General features: G+C 42.3%; 1 protein-coding gene across 1 annotated transcript in view; it reads left to right on the forward strand.

Moving 5' to 3' along the window:
* Window positions 1–16,170, forward strand: part of LOC118109534 (A disintegrin and metalloproteinase with thrombospondin motifs 20) — an 88,433-nt gene extending 72,263 nt beyond the window's left edge. The window contains exons 29-39 of the mRNA XM_035156701.2: window positions 1,729–1,896; window positions 5,327–5,500; window positions 6,472–6,642; window positions 7,271–7,480; window positions 7,681–7,810; window positions 8,970–9,064; window positions 9,165–9,259; window positions 9,409–9,542; window positions 11,643–11,734; window positions 12,101–12,205; window positions 12,491–16,170. Coding sequence (XP_035012592.2) covers window positions 1,729–1,896; window positions 5,327–5,500; window positions 6,472–6,642; window positions 7,271–7,480; window positions 7,681–7,810; window positions 8,970–9,064; window positions 9,165–9,259; window positions 9,409–9,542; window positions 11,643–11,734; window positions 12,101–12,205; window positions 12,491–12,580 — 1,464 coding nt within the window. The 3' untranslated portion in view covers window positions 12,581–16,170. The remainder of the gene's footprint in view (window positions 1–1,728; window positions 1,897–5,326; window positions 5,501–6,471; window positions 6,643–7,270; window positions 7,481–7,680; window positions 7,811–8,969; window positions 9,065–9,164; window positions 9,260–9,408; window positions 9,543–11,642; window positions 11,735–12,100; window positions 12,206–12,490) is intronic.
* Window positions 16,171–16,228: the final 58 nt, after the last annotated feature.

Genomic DNA, 16,228 nt, shown 5'->3' on the forward strand with positions numbered 1-16,228 from the left:
CTTCCGATTCCCCCATCACCGTCTGTAGTATGATCAGTGCCATGAGCACACAGGATGAAAAAAAGTGTGTTTGGTGTTATGCAACATTCTGAGATCATAATTAGAGGACAATGCAATATTATGTGTATTATCTGGACTGGAAAATACGCTAAGACAAAATGTAACTCTTCTCATCTTGTGTATTTGATTCCAGCACCCCATTTTTGGAGTGGCTTTGTATAGGGGCGCTCACTCGTCAAGCAGAAATAGCGGGCACCCTAATTGCTGTCTGGCCTCATGGGGACCGTGGACTCTAGAATATTTTTCATCTGCCATCACAGGCAAAGGCCTCTCTTTTTCAAGGCTTTCATCAGGGTGTCTGGTTTTTATTCATTACGGGTTATTTTTTTCTTCTTCTTCGTTGTCGTCTCTCTCTAGCTGTCCTGCAGAATTTCTTGGTTCCTTATTGGTACCAGATGATTGTCTCGCCATGCATCCACGTTTTGGCTCTGCATCTTTTCTCTGCTGCCCCGGCCCTCTGCCGTTCGCAGCAGCTCTAAAAGTAATTCCTCTGTTTACAGGTTAAATAGTTGGCTGCATTCCATCAGCGTGCGTGTGTTTGACAAAAGGTTTTCAGTGACATCTATTTGGGTTTGTTGAGCTGAGATTTGTATGCAGTGAGTTCAGTTGGCCATGAAATTAAACAAGGAAGCTGCTGGGTTTCTTGTGTTGAGTTGTGTTTAAATCCTGTGTTATGCGGTGCTGAGGGAATTATTTATGTCCATTATGGCTGTTTGTCGGTGTTGTGTTTCAAAACGTAAAACAAAAAGAACTAGATGGCATTTGATGTCTGGATATGCTTGAGGTATCTAGCGATATACATTTCTGAGATTGACCCATAATACATTCAATATGAATACAAATTGAATAAACAAGTGACCAGCGCTCTGTGGCAGTCAGTGGGGGAGGGGCAGTGTGCCTCTAGCCTGCAGCCCGAATTGAACGTGTCTTCTTCTACGTCCTCTGATACATTACAGCAGAGGATAGCAACTGGCAGCCTGCAACCAATAATATGTGTCCCGCCACATCATTTTGAGAATCATATTATTTTTATTTCAACATATCAAACTGACACAGACATTCATGGGTGTAGTGGGGGCTGGTCTCCGTCATGGCAGCATCATTTTTAAAAGTTGCAATTGCCTTCTAAGTAAAAGCACAACATTCAGTTTGTTGCTTTGATGCTTTATATCGAGCTAAATTACAGAGCATTTATTTTGAAAAAGCTTTGAACTTGGGTGTGAAGATCGTGTCGATGCTTAACAGACCTGAAAAACAGTTCAGTAAATCATTCAAACTTATATATAAACCAAACTTTTCTAACTTCACTCTGCACCATAGACGGTTAATAAAAAGCTCTGCACACAAACAATACAAAATTGAATATGGAGGTTATTAAAGTGTCTTTCTGGAAACAGTGTCCTGTCTCAACACACTTTATACTTTATCTATAAAAAAATTCGACACCCAATAAATCACAAAAATTTAATAAAAAAATATTGTGACTTATAATGTTTAAGTTTTGAATTGGATAAAATATAAGCTCAAAATTCAATGCAGCATAACCCTACAGTTTTGTTTTTAAAGCGTTTTACTTTTGTAATCATGAGCACGAATGGTAAAGATATAATGTTGTGAACTTCAACAGGACTTTGCTAATCCCCCCCCCCTCTCCTCTTACCTCCCCAGTGTTCAGTGACTTGCGGTCGTGGGACCAAGAAGCGAGAGATAGCCTGCGCTCTCCAGAACCAAACCAAAACAGAGGAGGAGCACTGCAGCCATCTGCCTCGCCCGCGAACACAGAAGGCCTGTCGGGCACGGGGATGCCCCAGTTGGAAAGCCAATAAGTGGAGGGAGGTATGTTTGCTCTCTTCTGCCTCACAGAATAGCCTCTCGGGGACTTGTGATAACAGCGACTGCTGCAAGCAGCTGAGACACAAGCACAAACACGACCGACGGCTTCCCAGAGGCTGCAGATGTAGGACATGTACACACAGAGCACCTGTTCAATCACCACTCAGTTTATTCTTGTTCAAACGAAATGTGTCCTTTTCCCTAAGTGTGCACTAAACACCGCAGGCTGGATGTGCAAATCTGTTTACGTAGTGCTCAGGACATTTATATATCATGTTAAAATGTTCAAAGTTTTTTCCTTTGGAAGCGGACCAGAGGCAATCCGAGAGCACAAAAGCATGTTCATGCAAATCACATTTCATCCACTCAATCTTTTTAAGGATGTGTTTGCAGCTCAAATACACAAAAAGCCGTCGTAATGAAACACAGTAAATATGAGCATCCAGAGGTGCAGCTGATGTGGTCGAGCTCGGCCTCCCTTGCAGATGAAAGCGTTGCGATCCAGCATGATGAACATCCTGGAGCTTCAGGGTTTTTCTGTACCACCGTACACTAGTGCAACCAGACACTGGAAAAGTAAAAGCCATGCGTAGAGGAGTCACCCTGGGGAGGGGGGGGTTTGAGGTCACAGGCATCTTGGAGCCGACCACACAGTCACGGTATCTGCGACCAAGGGGCTCCGTGTGCAGCCGCCACACAGTTTTGGCCTCGAGTCCCGCTGAGCTCACAGAGGGAGGGCAATGTTCAAAACCAAATTTAAGTACCTTGAGGAGCACTGTGCATGTGTGTTCAAGTACAGAAATATGACATCTGTTGATTGATGCGGGAAGTGTCAACATCTCCTCTGACACTATGAATCCACCGCTGAAGGATATTTGTCCAATATTACAAATTCTTGGTAATTTTTTCAATTTAAGTGTAAAATCCCAAAAGGTCCACGCAGACCCTCGTCCACCTCCCTCCACAGGACTCCCTGCCACTCCCCGCTCTTTGAGGGTGTCCTCCTCCCCTCTCACTCTCTCCCCCGCCGCTGTCTGGAAGCAATCATCTTCCTCCGCATACCACCAGCAACCATGAAATCCTCAACTAGAGCATAAAGACATGTTTTATATCTTAATATCCATGCATGTGACAACTTTGAAACCTCAGCCCCACTGTTTGAGTTATTCCACAGCTACCCAGTCCTCTCAGTCACCTCTGACTGGGGGTGTAATGGGCAGCAAGTCAGTGAAGCCTAGGAGGGTGTAGGCTTTGAGCATTTTACTGGTTTTCGAGAACCGTTCTCCGCTTTTTCTAATGCTAAATTCCAGTTAAAAGGTTGTTTTATCTGATTTACACTAAAATGTATTTTCTACTTTTGGCCCAAAGCCGTCTAAGTTGTTTATATTGCTTCAGTTTAGGTTTTATTTGCCCACGCTTCTTAGAAACGCGGCAGCAGAAATCTAAGCATGGCCAAGAACTAAAATTAACTGCATGGCTCAATACCCACAAGATAAGATAAGTGAGAAAATATGTTTTGTATTTTGGGTGAAATTACCCTTTTACGTCTGGAGCTGCTCACTCAGCACTTCCACGGTTTCATGGCGTCCCCACCATCTGCGATAAAAGAGCTGCAGCTCTTTTTCGCTGGAATACACACTGCAGCTGTAGCAGTTAACAGTTGCTAGAGTCACTGCAAGAGCAGGTTCTATTTTCAGGCTTTGTACGAGTTTTAAAAACACAGCTTTTGATTTGAAGGTCAGATTTCCTGTGGTGCTTTTTGTTCTCTTTCCAAACTCACGGACTTGACCCTTAACATCTAACCTCACGCTCTGCAATGATAACACGTCACAATTGCAGCAGCGAGAAACGCACAACACAAATACATCTGGACGTTTTCGGGGGAATTTGATACTCGGTGTTATAATGTGCAGATTTTCTGACTGTGTGAATTTGCTGAAGCTTGGCATGGTTCTTTGAGGTCTGGGGGGGGGGGGAATCAGCTCAAGCCTTACAGAGTGCTTCCTCAGTATGCAGGTATGCTTCTCAAAGCACATCAAAGAGATGGGTGAGATAGACCTCTGTGTGACCCAACTGATACAGCTCGCAAGGAAGCGACAAACTGGGTTAATGGAGGACATGGTGCTGGAGCTTCAAAGCAGCGACTCTGACGCAGCAGACCAAACATTTTGAAATCATCATTCAATCTTCCTCTTGCAAATAACAACTTCACTCATCATAAGTGGTCAAATCAATTCAATGCACTCAGGCGAGTTTTGCTGCTTACTTGGTCTGGTAAGGCCATTAGCCTATGTCAACTAGTTGGTTTGTGTTAGCAACAAATAAATAACTACATCCCACACTGCAATTCTGCAATTCCCCCCTACATGTATTAGGATAACTGAATATAATAAGTATTTTAAAGGAGACATATCGTGGGTTTTCTTTTTTTTTTTTTCTTGTGTGTTATAAGTTTTTTTCTGTATGTAAAACCCCAGTCGTTGGTAAAGGGAGCTCCTCTCCCCCACAGCAAACACATCTCCTGATACCTCCACATCATTGGGATGTCACACGCCCCACATTTGCACATTGCACGCCTAGCGATTAGTCTGGCCCCCAACAAAGCCAGGTGAAGCGAGAGCAGAGGCAGACATTTCCAACACATGCTGGAAGCAGTTATCCAATCACAACAGAGAGGGGTAGCTAGTCAATCAAAGCAGACTGGGCTTTATCGGAAAGGGGCCCTTAAAGAGCTAAAACAGCTAAAACAAAGTGTTTCAGACAGAGGCTGAAAGAGGAGCTGCAGCAATAGACAGATTGGGGAAAGTGAGCATTAGAGCACGTCGACCTTTTCAAGTAATATAAAGAATATGAGCAGAATATGTCTCCCTTAAGATTCCACCCATGAATTGCAATTAAAGTTGCTCACCTAACAAATACGCCATTAAAGTTTTCGTTCTTGGAGATTAGAGAAGTCTTTACATATGTCGTCTTCTATAAGAGAAATGTTGGAATTCACTATATTTTAAGTTGCAGTACCATGGTTAGCTACTGATATACGTTTTCCACTTGTTTTTTCAATGGCACCCATTAGGTTGTGCTGCAAACTTTCTACAAAAAATACCCCAAGTCTGTAAGCCTAAGCCAGTATTACCCCAGTGAGATCATTATAATCAGGGTTGTTTGATCAAACTTTGCAAAGTGTCCTCCAGAGACACAGAAAACACTCCGCACACACAAAGCTGAGTAATTCTCCTCCCGACAAGTAAATTGAACTTCACGTGTAACATCCAGTCTGTGAGACAAATGAGGTTGGAATGCCTGGAAATTATAATTATATTACATTATTTCCTTGCAGCTGTTCCTGAATGAGAAACACAAGAACAAACATGTCACAAACGGATTTTCCATGTAGCTGCCTTTCTCTCATATCGATGTGTGTTTTTTTTACCAGTGCTCTGTCACCTGTGGAGTCGGAGTTCAGAGCCGAGACATTTACTGCCGGCTCAAGGGCACCGGTCGGGTCAGGGAGGATCTCTGCGACGCTCACGAGCGTCCTGCTGTTACCCAACCGTGCCAAACGGCAGAATGCACACGTTACTCTTGGGTCGCCGGTGAATGGGAAGAAGTAAGTAAGAGACTCTTTTCCTCCTCTTTCTACGTGTAATTCCCCCTCGTCCTCGTTCCCAGGGTGAGACAGATGTAGAGATGTTTAACCATCTTATTAAGGTTTTTATTGGCTGAGGTTCTCTCTCTCTCTCTCTCTCTCTCTCTCTCTCTCTCTCTCCGTCTCTCTCTGCACCATTAAACAGACGACCTGTAGATACCCTCGCTGCCTTGCGTCTGTCGTGAGGGCTTAAGTGATAACCATCAGTCACAATATCTTTCTGTATCAAACCTCGAGGTAGCGATGGGCATCATCCCTTTGGTTCTGCTGAATATCGCCGCTCTGTGTCACGCCAGCAGTCTGTTTGTTTTTCCTTGGCTCATCTATCTTTAATGTCCCGTGCTTTGTCCTCAAAAGTGAGGCATGAAAAGAGGGGCACCATGTAGGGACGCAGCGCTGTATCCTCCTGCTGCAGGAATGTTTGCTCTCTTCAGATTCTTGTCTGCGTTGCCTCGAGAACTCGCAGACTCCTTCCATTCACAGCTCGGCCCTGAGATCTTTTCTCTTCTCAAGAGGTGCAAATAAAATGACATTAAAATCCACACACAGCAGATTTTTTTTGTTTTACATGAGTACATTTTAAGATTGTGCTCCATATCCTTACTTTTAAATACTCCTATAAACGATCACTAGGCCCAAGGCAAACCAGCGGAACTTTTTATCTTTTATGGGGACATTTCCAAACAGAACACATTTGAGATTGTGAGGTAATGGTACCACTGTCTCACAACCATTAAATTTGTCTTCTTGTGAGAGGCTTTATACGATAAGGGCTGCTCATCTGTGACCATCTGGAGAACCAAACAGACAAGCTGGAGTCTGAGAGGTCAATGATGCTGCTGCTGCTGCTGCTGCTGGAAGTACAACACTGCCCCCCCTCTGTCAGCTCCTCTCCACTCCTACTCAGTTCTTCCCTCCTTCTTTTCTTGCAGTGTAACGCAACCTGCGGAGAGGGTATGCAGGGGAGGAAGGTGGGGTGCATGGGCCCAGGGATGACACCCGTCCAGGACGATTACTGTGAGCCGCCGTCCCGTCCTGCGTTACACCAACAGTGCACGAGAGCTCCCTGCAACTACATGTGGATCACAGGGGAGTGGTCACAGGTAGGAACAAAAGAGGAGATAAACCGTGAGCTTTGTTCTTACATCTGGGAAAAAGTAGTCATGAGTTTTTTAAACCAGCAATTCAAATTCAAAAATTATATGAAACAAAAAACACAAATGCTCAAACAAGGTGGACCCCTTTTGTCTAAATGTATCCTGCAACGTAGGTGATTTTTAACTTTTCAGATAATCTCAAGAAAAAACCAACGATATCAGCTAAAAAACATAAACAAATTTGTAAACGTCTTGGAGACACATGTCAGGGCAATAAGGATTATGTAATTTTGCCTCATAAATTCTCTTGTATTCAATTTAATTGTTTTTATTAATTGAGAAATAGAATAGTATATAAATCTCAATACATTTAAAGAGACCTGACTGACAGAAACATTGTGAAAACTTTCACGAGCAGATTTATGCTGTACATACATGTATAATCACTATTTTTCAATAAATATAGGTGTAAAAAAAAAAAGGAAGAAGGAAGATGATAGATTAACATTATTAGTGCATTAGTGCCACAGAGGCCCAGATGAAGAGATGCACTTCTGTGTTTAATGTTACTGCGCCGTACAAACGTTTACTCATGCCCATGTTAGTAACTGTTATGTGTGTGTGTGTGTCTCAGTGCTCTGCCAGCTGTGGTCTTGGCTACCAGCAGCGTATTGTCTCCTGCTCCGTGGTTCCCTCCTCCCAGGCTGCTCACCCGTACACTGCTGCCCAGTCGTCCGCTGCCAGCAGCACCTACTGCTCCGAGCCTCATCCCACTGGAAGCCGGCCGTGCCTCCTCAGAGACTGCCCGCACACAACCTACTGGAAAGTTGGCCCGTGGAGCAAGGTGAAACACAAAATCCTTGTTCGGCAGTGGGAGACCTTCTCCTCCCGCCAATCGCTGTTTCCACAAAACCTTTCGATGACCTTTGCATTTTTCAGTTCTGCTGATGAATCACATTTGTGGATTTGGTTGCAGCTTATTTGTTAATTGTTTTGTTACGGTGTGTGGGAATCATTTTGTGTGTGTGTGTGTGTGTGTACCAGTGCTCGCAGACCTGTGGTGCAGGAGTGATGGAGCGCAGGGTGGAGTGTGTGAACTCTAAAGGCCAACCTTCCAAACACTGCCGTCCATCAGAGAGACCTGAGTCTCAAGCTGCATGTCAAGACAGAGAGTGTGAGTCTTCATCTTCCTCTTCCTCTTCCTCTTCCTCTTCCTCTTCATCTTCCTCTTCCTCTTCATCTTCCTCTTCCTCTTCCTCTCATCTCCTCAGTAATAGTATCAAATGGACTGTACTGTATATTGCCACCAACCCTGTATCTGATTGTGTTTATAGAAGCTCAACCTTTTGCTTTGTTTAGCACATTGAGCAGAACGGCGGCCCTCACTGAAAACTTCTCGGAGTGATTACTTACTGGAGCAATAAATAGACAGTCATTCATTTTGTACAAAATTGTGATATGGAGAGTTTGTCAGCGCGCCGCAGGGCAGTGTGTCGGGAGCTGCCTACATTGTGGACTTGCAGGCAGTGTAAAACTCGGCAGCGGGCCAAAGTTTGCAGGTTCGCTCCCCCACATTTCAGATGTTTCAGTACTGGCGCACTGGACTGTTCATTCCCTACTTGGCTTCTGCCAAGTCAGGCACTAGCAAAATTAAAATGATATGCTCGGATGACAGCCAGTTCTGCAGTCAAGTATTAATGCTAATCAGCTAATCAGCGTGATGGGAGCTCTACAGCACTGTTGGACAACAGAGGAGGCCACACAAATAATGGGACATTAACAAGAGCTCGTATTTAAGAAGACAAATCGTTCTGTTAGTTGTGTTTATTACATTTTTTTGTTATCTCTCTGGCATTCGGCAAATGATTCATGCACTAATGTGCAGAAGTGGCTAAAGAGTATGACAGGGTTGTAAGTTAAAGGGGGAAAAAATAATCTCGTAATTTTATGAGAAAAAGTCCCAAACATTTGTCGTTTGAATTTTTTAAGGAAAAGGCTAAAATTTTACATTTTGTCAGAGTTGGAGAAAATGTTTGGTAGTGGTCGAGTGTCAGGTTAACGTTGGTTACATCGGTGTTTATTCAAAGGATCTTTGCAGTTTCTCAAAAAACTACGAGATTGGTTCAAGATTCTCGATCCAGAAGGAGCGGAATTCCAGTGAAAGAACGTTTTTTTCTTTATTCTCATAATATTATGACTTTTTCCTCGTAATACTACGACATTATTCTTGAGATCTCCCTATTTTTTATTTCTCCGTATGGCCCTAATACTCTTTAAAGTCAAAGTCTCCTGTTTCCTCACTCTCCTTCTTCCCTACATTTTTCTCCTCCCAGGCCAGTTGTTGGCGTCCTGTCTGGAGGTCCAGATGAGACAGGGTCTGAGGATAGATGGCGAGTACTATCTCAAAGTCAGGTCCCGGATCCTACAGGTGCGTCTGTTCTGTCACAACTGCTCCTGCACACATCATGACTCAACCTGGCAACTCTCCTGCAGGCTCTCACATCGTGTCTAAACGTGTCTGCCCTCAGATTTACTGTGCTGAGATGCAGACTGATTTCCCCAAAGAGTACGTGACCTTGCGAAGCGGTCAGACGGACAACTTCTCGGAGGTTTACGGTCACAGGTGTGTATAATGTGGTGATGACAGTGTGGCTTTGTATTAGGATCTTGTAACGTGTAAATCAGGATTGTTTTGCTGCCACACCATGAAAATACACCATTTGTGTTGAGATTGCTGTGTTTTTTCTTAAACTCATTATCTTATATGCAAAGGTTGCTGAACCCTTTTGAATGCCCGTACAACGGCAGCCGAAGACAGGACTGCGACTGCAGGAACGACTACTCAGCAGCGGGATACACTCTTTTCCACAAAGTTCGTCTGGACCTGAGCTCCCTGAGGATAATGAGTGCGTAATTACTGTGTGATTGCCTTACACTGTCTGCTGTAATGAGACCACACATCGCTGTTGTTTTAACCCTCATACGCCTCGTACTGCTAATAAGACCTCCCTCAAAACGTCTGCGCCGTCCAAACGCAGTGCGCTCTCCACACGCTCTCTCCTCCGAAAATCCAAATAATGACCTTTCAGCGCTCCGTGTTCACATCACCAGGGGAGGACTTGACGCCGGGCCCCTCTGTGCAAACACGTGAGCATGGGAATAATGGAATGCATGCATGCACATAGAGACATACACGCCTGCTCTCGAGCACATACGCTACGTGATGCTGCCTCGCACGTCTTTGCTGTTGCAAGCACACGCATCGAGATGTGAAGGTACAAGAAGCAGGCACACACCAGTGCATGTAATCGCATCCAAATCAAACAAGCAATCACACACACGGATCTCCGGGCCATATTCCTCTGCTCATTATAACAGTCAGATCCACCTTCCCCGTTGTGTCCACATATGCCTTTGATTAGAGTATGTGGATTAGTATACAGCATACAGTGTGTGTGTGTGTGTGCGTGCGTGTGTGTGTGTGTTATAAGGGAAGTTGGATTATAACTTACACATTCATCCCTCCATCCTCTTCCTCTCGTCTGGACCCTGACAGCACATGTTCCCACCCTCCCTCCCGCTGCATGGTACTCATTTGGCCTTCAGGCGGCTTGAAGAGAGCTGAGGGAGGGGGTAATGAGTTCAAGATGAAGGGATCATTATGAGGAGGCTCTGCTGCAGTGGGCCTTGCGCATCTCGTGAACTTAATCATCATTTTATGCAGGCACAGTGACAGGAAGGGCAGGATGAGGTCCTCGACGTCGTGTGTGACACTGCGGGGTAAACGGAAAATGATAAAACAAAAGACTCGCCCAGACAGGATCCAGATCGAGTCACTCAATTCAAAATGAAAGAGGAAAATGTTTGATTTAGCCCCAGAAAAGATAAGACAATGGAACTTTCATTTTGTTTATGAGCAGAGGTTTAAGGAATGTGCAACGCAATGAAATCACGTTTCAAACCCTGATTTAATTTCTATGGTTTTGGGAGATGTTTCAAAAACAGACAGTTTAGTTCATAACTTGATCGTTTTGTTTTGAAAAAGGTTAATTTTTAAAGCCAAGGATGTGGATTCTTTGAATATTTATTAATTTAGATTGTTGTTTTAATGAAATTTTACTTTATTTTGAGGCAAAGAGAAATGATTGACTTCAAATTATCGGGATAGATGGGTAAAGTTCATTGAGGCTGAGCCCTGGAATGAAACTTTTATTTGACCAAAATATTATTTATTTATTCATGTAGTTTGTTTGTTTATTCCTTTATTTTTTTCCTTGTTGAACTAATCAGGTTGTTCCGCCTGTTGGTACGGTTGTGCTTGTGTGAATGTTTCAGTCTGGTCTGGTATTGTTTAATGTGATTTTTATGTTGTGTTTATTGTGTTCGTCTGTTCTTTGGTGAGTTATGTTAAGTTTCTGTTATTATAAAAAAAAAGGTTTAATTGATTTAATTGATTTACTCACAAACAGAATATATAAAGTATGCTGTTATCGTTATGGCTGAATTCTTACAACTGTCAAATGTAAAATGTTTAGATTCAAATGTCTTCCATGGGTAATACATCTCTCATCAAAACTTTATTGCACAAAATAATCAGGTTTTTAACAAAAGTACTAACAATTGCCACAGCATAGCAACTTTTAATTTGAGGTTTTATTCTTAAAAAATATACTTTTTGTAACTTTGGAGACTTAAAATCATTGAATCACTGAACCTAATAGACTTGACAAAGGATTTAATCTAATTTACATTATTTCTTATTGCTTATTTCAGATTCAAGCTACAACTTCATTGGAAGAATCTTTTAGTGGAAAAGTTCTTTTTTTAAAACATCTGGCAAAGTGACAGTGCAGTGACATCAACCCTGCAGTGAAGTTTAATGACATAAAGTGTAGTTGCTGATGCTCTGTGGCTATCTGTGCAGTGGTTGTTTACTTCTGAGCAGCTGCCTCCACTCTGTGTTTACCTCAATGTGACTCTGGATCTGCGTCTGCTCTGTTCACCAGTCACGGACCTCCAGTTTTCCCAGACTCTTCTCGGGCGACCTGTGCCCTTTGCTACAGCAGGAGATTGTTACAGTGCAGCCAAGTGTCCACAGGTGAGTGAAACGCAGTACATGGTGTCATTCATGTGTCTTTGTATTAAAGTGTCCTGAAAGTCAGAGAAAAGCTGCTATAATTCCCTGGAGCTACTTGGAATATGCACTTGAAGAAATAAGTACTTCCAACGATACATATTTTCAAAGTGTAGCCTGCTCTTGATAACTTTTCCAGGATTACAAACCCTAGCTTTAAGACTAATACAAATATTTACTCCACTTTTTCAAGTGTACACTATGACTCTCTTGGACTATTTGAGAGTGCTCATTAACACAATGTATCTGTAGTTACTGTTTGTGTGTTAAACGCTTGACCCTCCTGGTTAAATAAGCTTTTAAATTGCTCGATGTGCTGTGTGCTCACAGGGTCAGTTCAGCATCAATCTGATCGGCACCGGCCTCAAAGTATCTGAGGCCACCAAGTGGACATCTCAGGGCAACTACGTGTCCGTCAAAGTCCACAGATCTGAGGTAAGAATCTAACAGTCGACTCATAAGCTGGTTGTCTGTGGTGTGGCCGACACTCTGTGACTCTTGAGTCATGGATTTTGGCCTGAATGTAAAGTTGTCAGGATAATTGTCCTTCTTGTCGGGTCTTGGAGTGTGGTTGTGAAATGTCATCTGAAATGTCATGTCGTATCTCTCGCTGATTCATTGAAGAGGAATCCCCAGTGACATTTATGAAGCTCTCATTCTCTGCGTAAAAAAGGCTGCCCTTTGCCCAACCCTTCCCCTCTCATTTGTTTCGGTACGTAGGACGGGACAAGAATCTACGGCCGCTGTGGTGGATTCTGTGGGAAGTGCATTCCCCAGGCTCACAATGGCCTACTCCTTGAAGTCTACTGAGGGCCATGCAGAGACCAAACCCCTAAATCTTTCCCTAAAGACAGTGGCCCAGGAACATGGAATAGGCATGTACGAGTCTGGTGGAGGTGCATGCAACACTAATCATCCTGTAGTAACAGCCCCAGTTCCCAAATGGCAGCTAAACCATACAACACACTACGTACTGTGCTGTGCTTCACAGGGCCACTGTCGGGTCCCTCATCCAAACTGCTAACTCTGAGGAGGAGCCAGCAGTGGCGATCCAACACATCTGTGCTTTGAAACCTCAAGTGTTTTCTTTTTCTGATACTGTTGTGAATTTTTTTAGCATCATACAAAGGGATAAAGAGCTTCAAAACATTGGGAAAGGATTTACAGACGTCTCCTCTCTCTTCAAGGAACAAATTCAAATCTTAACAAAAAAAAACAGCTGTCTCTGGTATTCTGTGAAGTGAATTATGTGAAAAAAAACAACAACAAAAGAACATTTATGCTTAAAAGTCCAGGATTTCATTATTACAAATTTTTTTATATTGTACCTTACCAATCTTACTGACTTGCAATCGAGGAGACAACATAAAATATCACATTGTATGTGTGCAATAACAACTGAAGTCCTGCAGTGATGAAGAAGTGCTACATTGTGGATAGGATGAGAGGGATGGCTTTGCTTTACAAAACTTACAATCATACAAAACCTTTTTTTCCCCGACTATACTAAATGCTAAAAGCTGTGCCACCTCACGTTTTGGCCTTAAAGGCATAGTTCAACATTTTTGGTATTTATATAGATGACAAGTTCAACAACCCTCTCACGTCTCTTCAGTAAATATTAAGTTAGTTGCCAGTTAGCTTACTGTAGCTACGCACACACAGCAACTTAGCAACTGACCACCGTATTCAGTTTATTTACCAAACTGTAAACTCTTCCTTTAGGGTGCAGGACTTATACAAACAGTGACGTAGCAAGTAACTACTGACATTCTTCCTAATCTGCTTTGTGTCAGGGGTCAAACTGTAGCAGATCAGCAGGAGCCTTTAGGAAAAAAAATACATTTAAGATTAGGATTTACTTTTAGTGTATTTGTAGCCTGTCATTTGCAGAGTTGGGAGTAGTGTTTCTGTAACACCACTACTTTGGACAGAAACAAGTAGTGTAACTAATTCCTAACATGAGTTAGTCAGTTACAGCCTTCACCTGACTTTACTGTGACTCAACTAAACATTTGCATTAGCCATCAGCCCAAACAATCCGAGTCCAAGCAGTTTCCCCTGGAAATATAATTTTTTTTTAAGTTTTGTCCTAGAGGATAAGGATAAAACTATACTAGTGAGTTATAAACCCTGTTCAGACTCGGTATTAAAATCCGTCCTGAGTGATCAGATCACAAGTGGTTAGCGCTAAGTACAGGTTTAAACAAACCGAAATGTGTCCTGAGATCTGTTCACTCAAACCACATAGGGAGTTTGTCTGAGACCCATCTTCTCTGCTGGTATATCCTCTGACCTGCTACAGTTTCACAATGAATCAAATGTGTTAGTTTACACTCACAATATCAACACTGAGGGACACACTATGACTAATACTTTTCTTAAAATTGGTAAAATCTTCCTTCATAGCTGCACACATCCATTCATTTCATCCCTCCTGACTCCTCTCACTCTCTTTCTCTCTCACACACACACATACACAGTGACATCGAACACCTCGTTAAACTCAGACTGGGTTAAAACAACATAATTTGCTCTTTATGAACAAAAATGACGTATATCCGTGATTATTTGCATTCAGAGCAGGGAAGCGAGATCTGATCACAAGCGGTCACAGGAGACACATTCAGGACACATTTCAATGTCGGGTGTTATCACGTGAACTGAACGCTGATCACTAGTGTCCTGATCTCTTAGGGCGGATATTCTATGCACTGGTGTGAGGACCTCGTCCACATTCAATTAGTAAATCTAATCTCCTGAAGCACCTGGTAAATATCTGAGAAACACTTCATTTCAAACTTCTACAACAGTGTTACTGACTTAGAGTTGAAGGCCACAGTGGTGATGGGAACAGTGATAGATCCAGTTTGACACTTGTGTTGTTCCACATTGGAGCAATACCCTTTCCTCCACACAGGTATGTGGTGGAGACGTGAAGTGAAGTAGACATTATTAAAGTAAGTGAACGTTACTTTCCCTAGTTGCTAATTACTTTTTGAATGCAGTTATTGGAAAGGTAACTCAGTTACTTTGGAGAGAAGTAACTGTAACCAATTCCTCATTTTCAGTTACTTGCCTAACACTGGTCATTTCAGAGAATCACTGACAATTGTCCACTGACTGATCAACACCAGTGCTGTGAGGAAATAACTGAAATATTTCAATATTTCCTGGTGTTCATTTACCGCATAAACATTTTTCATGGCGTTTTTTAAAACCATGAGGATTTATTTTTTATTTTTGAAGTTTTATTAGTGTTACTCTTCGATGACATTACTCATACAAGTTCTCATCTGTTACGCCGCGACACAGTATCAAGTGTGATGACTCACGTCACACTCTCCACTGGGCCCGTGGGTCCCTGCAACCCCTACCTCTCACACACATCCATTGTCTAGGAGATATGTGTTGTAATATATTTATGTCTGACCATATTTATTCTGTATTGACTGTATCGTAGATGCGTTCTGTGTTAATGTACAATGACTACTACCAACAGAGAAGCCGTTGTCTGCTTCGCTAAGAGAAAGTTATTAGCCTGCAGTTTGTAGTGTATAACCACTAACCTTAAATGAGGATCTTTTGAATGGTGCTTTTGAACTACTGGAATTACCTCTGAGACAACTTGAGAAGGAAAACACTGGCTTTGGGGAATAAGATGTGCTGCGGCAGAGCTTCAGTTCATTCTGTATGTAGCATCAGTTTATAAATGTATGCCATGCTCCTCTTATAAATGGAGCTGGAGAAAAAAACTAGCATGCGGGATCTGTCAAACACATAAACGACTTTCACCGTGACCACCACCACAAACAACCTAACACCCTGCTACTCCGATGTTCAGCTTTAACCAAAGTTAGAAGATAGATGCAGATTTATTTTTCTTCTTCTCAGACAATGCAGCTTATTTTTGATTTAAAGAATGGCTGATAAATGATAAATACGTCAATGAGCAGCTAGAAAACCTTTGGCTATCATTCATTTCTATGATGGTCAATTGTTCTATGAGGTCTGTATCAGAAATTTAAAGAATACTTGATGCACTATGTGCCATGAATTTTGTAGAAATGTAATCCTGTTTGTTTTTTGTAATAACCATTAAGATTTGTAACTTATGATATATGTGTATTTTTAATATTCATACTTGAATTGTAAACAGTGTGCTAAATATTGAATGGTCATTGTACTGAATAGAGAGATAGTGTGCTTGTTTGCCATGCTTTATCCAAAGATGTTTTTAAGAATCATATGTACCTACAGTATGTATGTAGCCTGTATAAAAGAAATGAATGATTGATTCTGGTGCTATGGTTACTAATCGTACCAATACTGTATGCCATGCTACTACGTGTACTAACACTGTCCAGACATAAGTATTAATAAAACATGCTTTCAGCTGATTTACTGTTTGATTTATTTATGTTTATGTCGGCGACAGACATTGGCCAGAGGCGTCTC

This window comes from Hippoglossus stenolepis, chromosome 5, assembly GCF_022539355.2.
Source record: "Hippoglossus stenolepis isolate QCI-W04-F060 chromosome 5, HSTE1.2, whole genome shotgun sequence".
NCBI lineage: Eukaryota > Metazoa > Chordata > Actinopteri > Pleuronectiformes > Pleuronectidae > Hippoglossus > Hippoglossus stenolepis.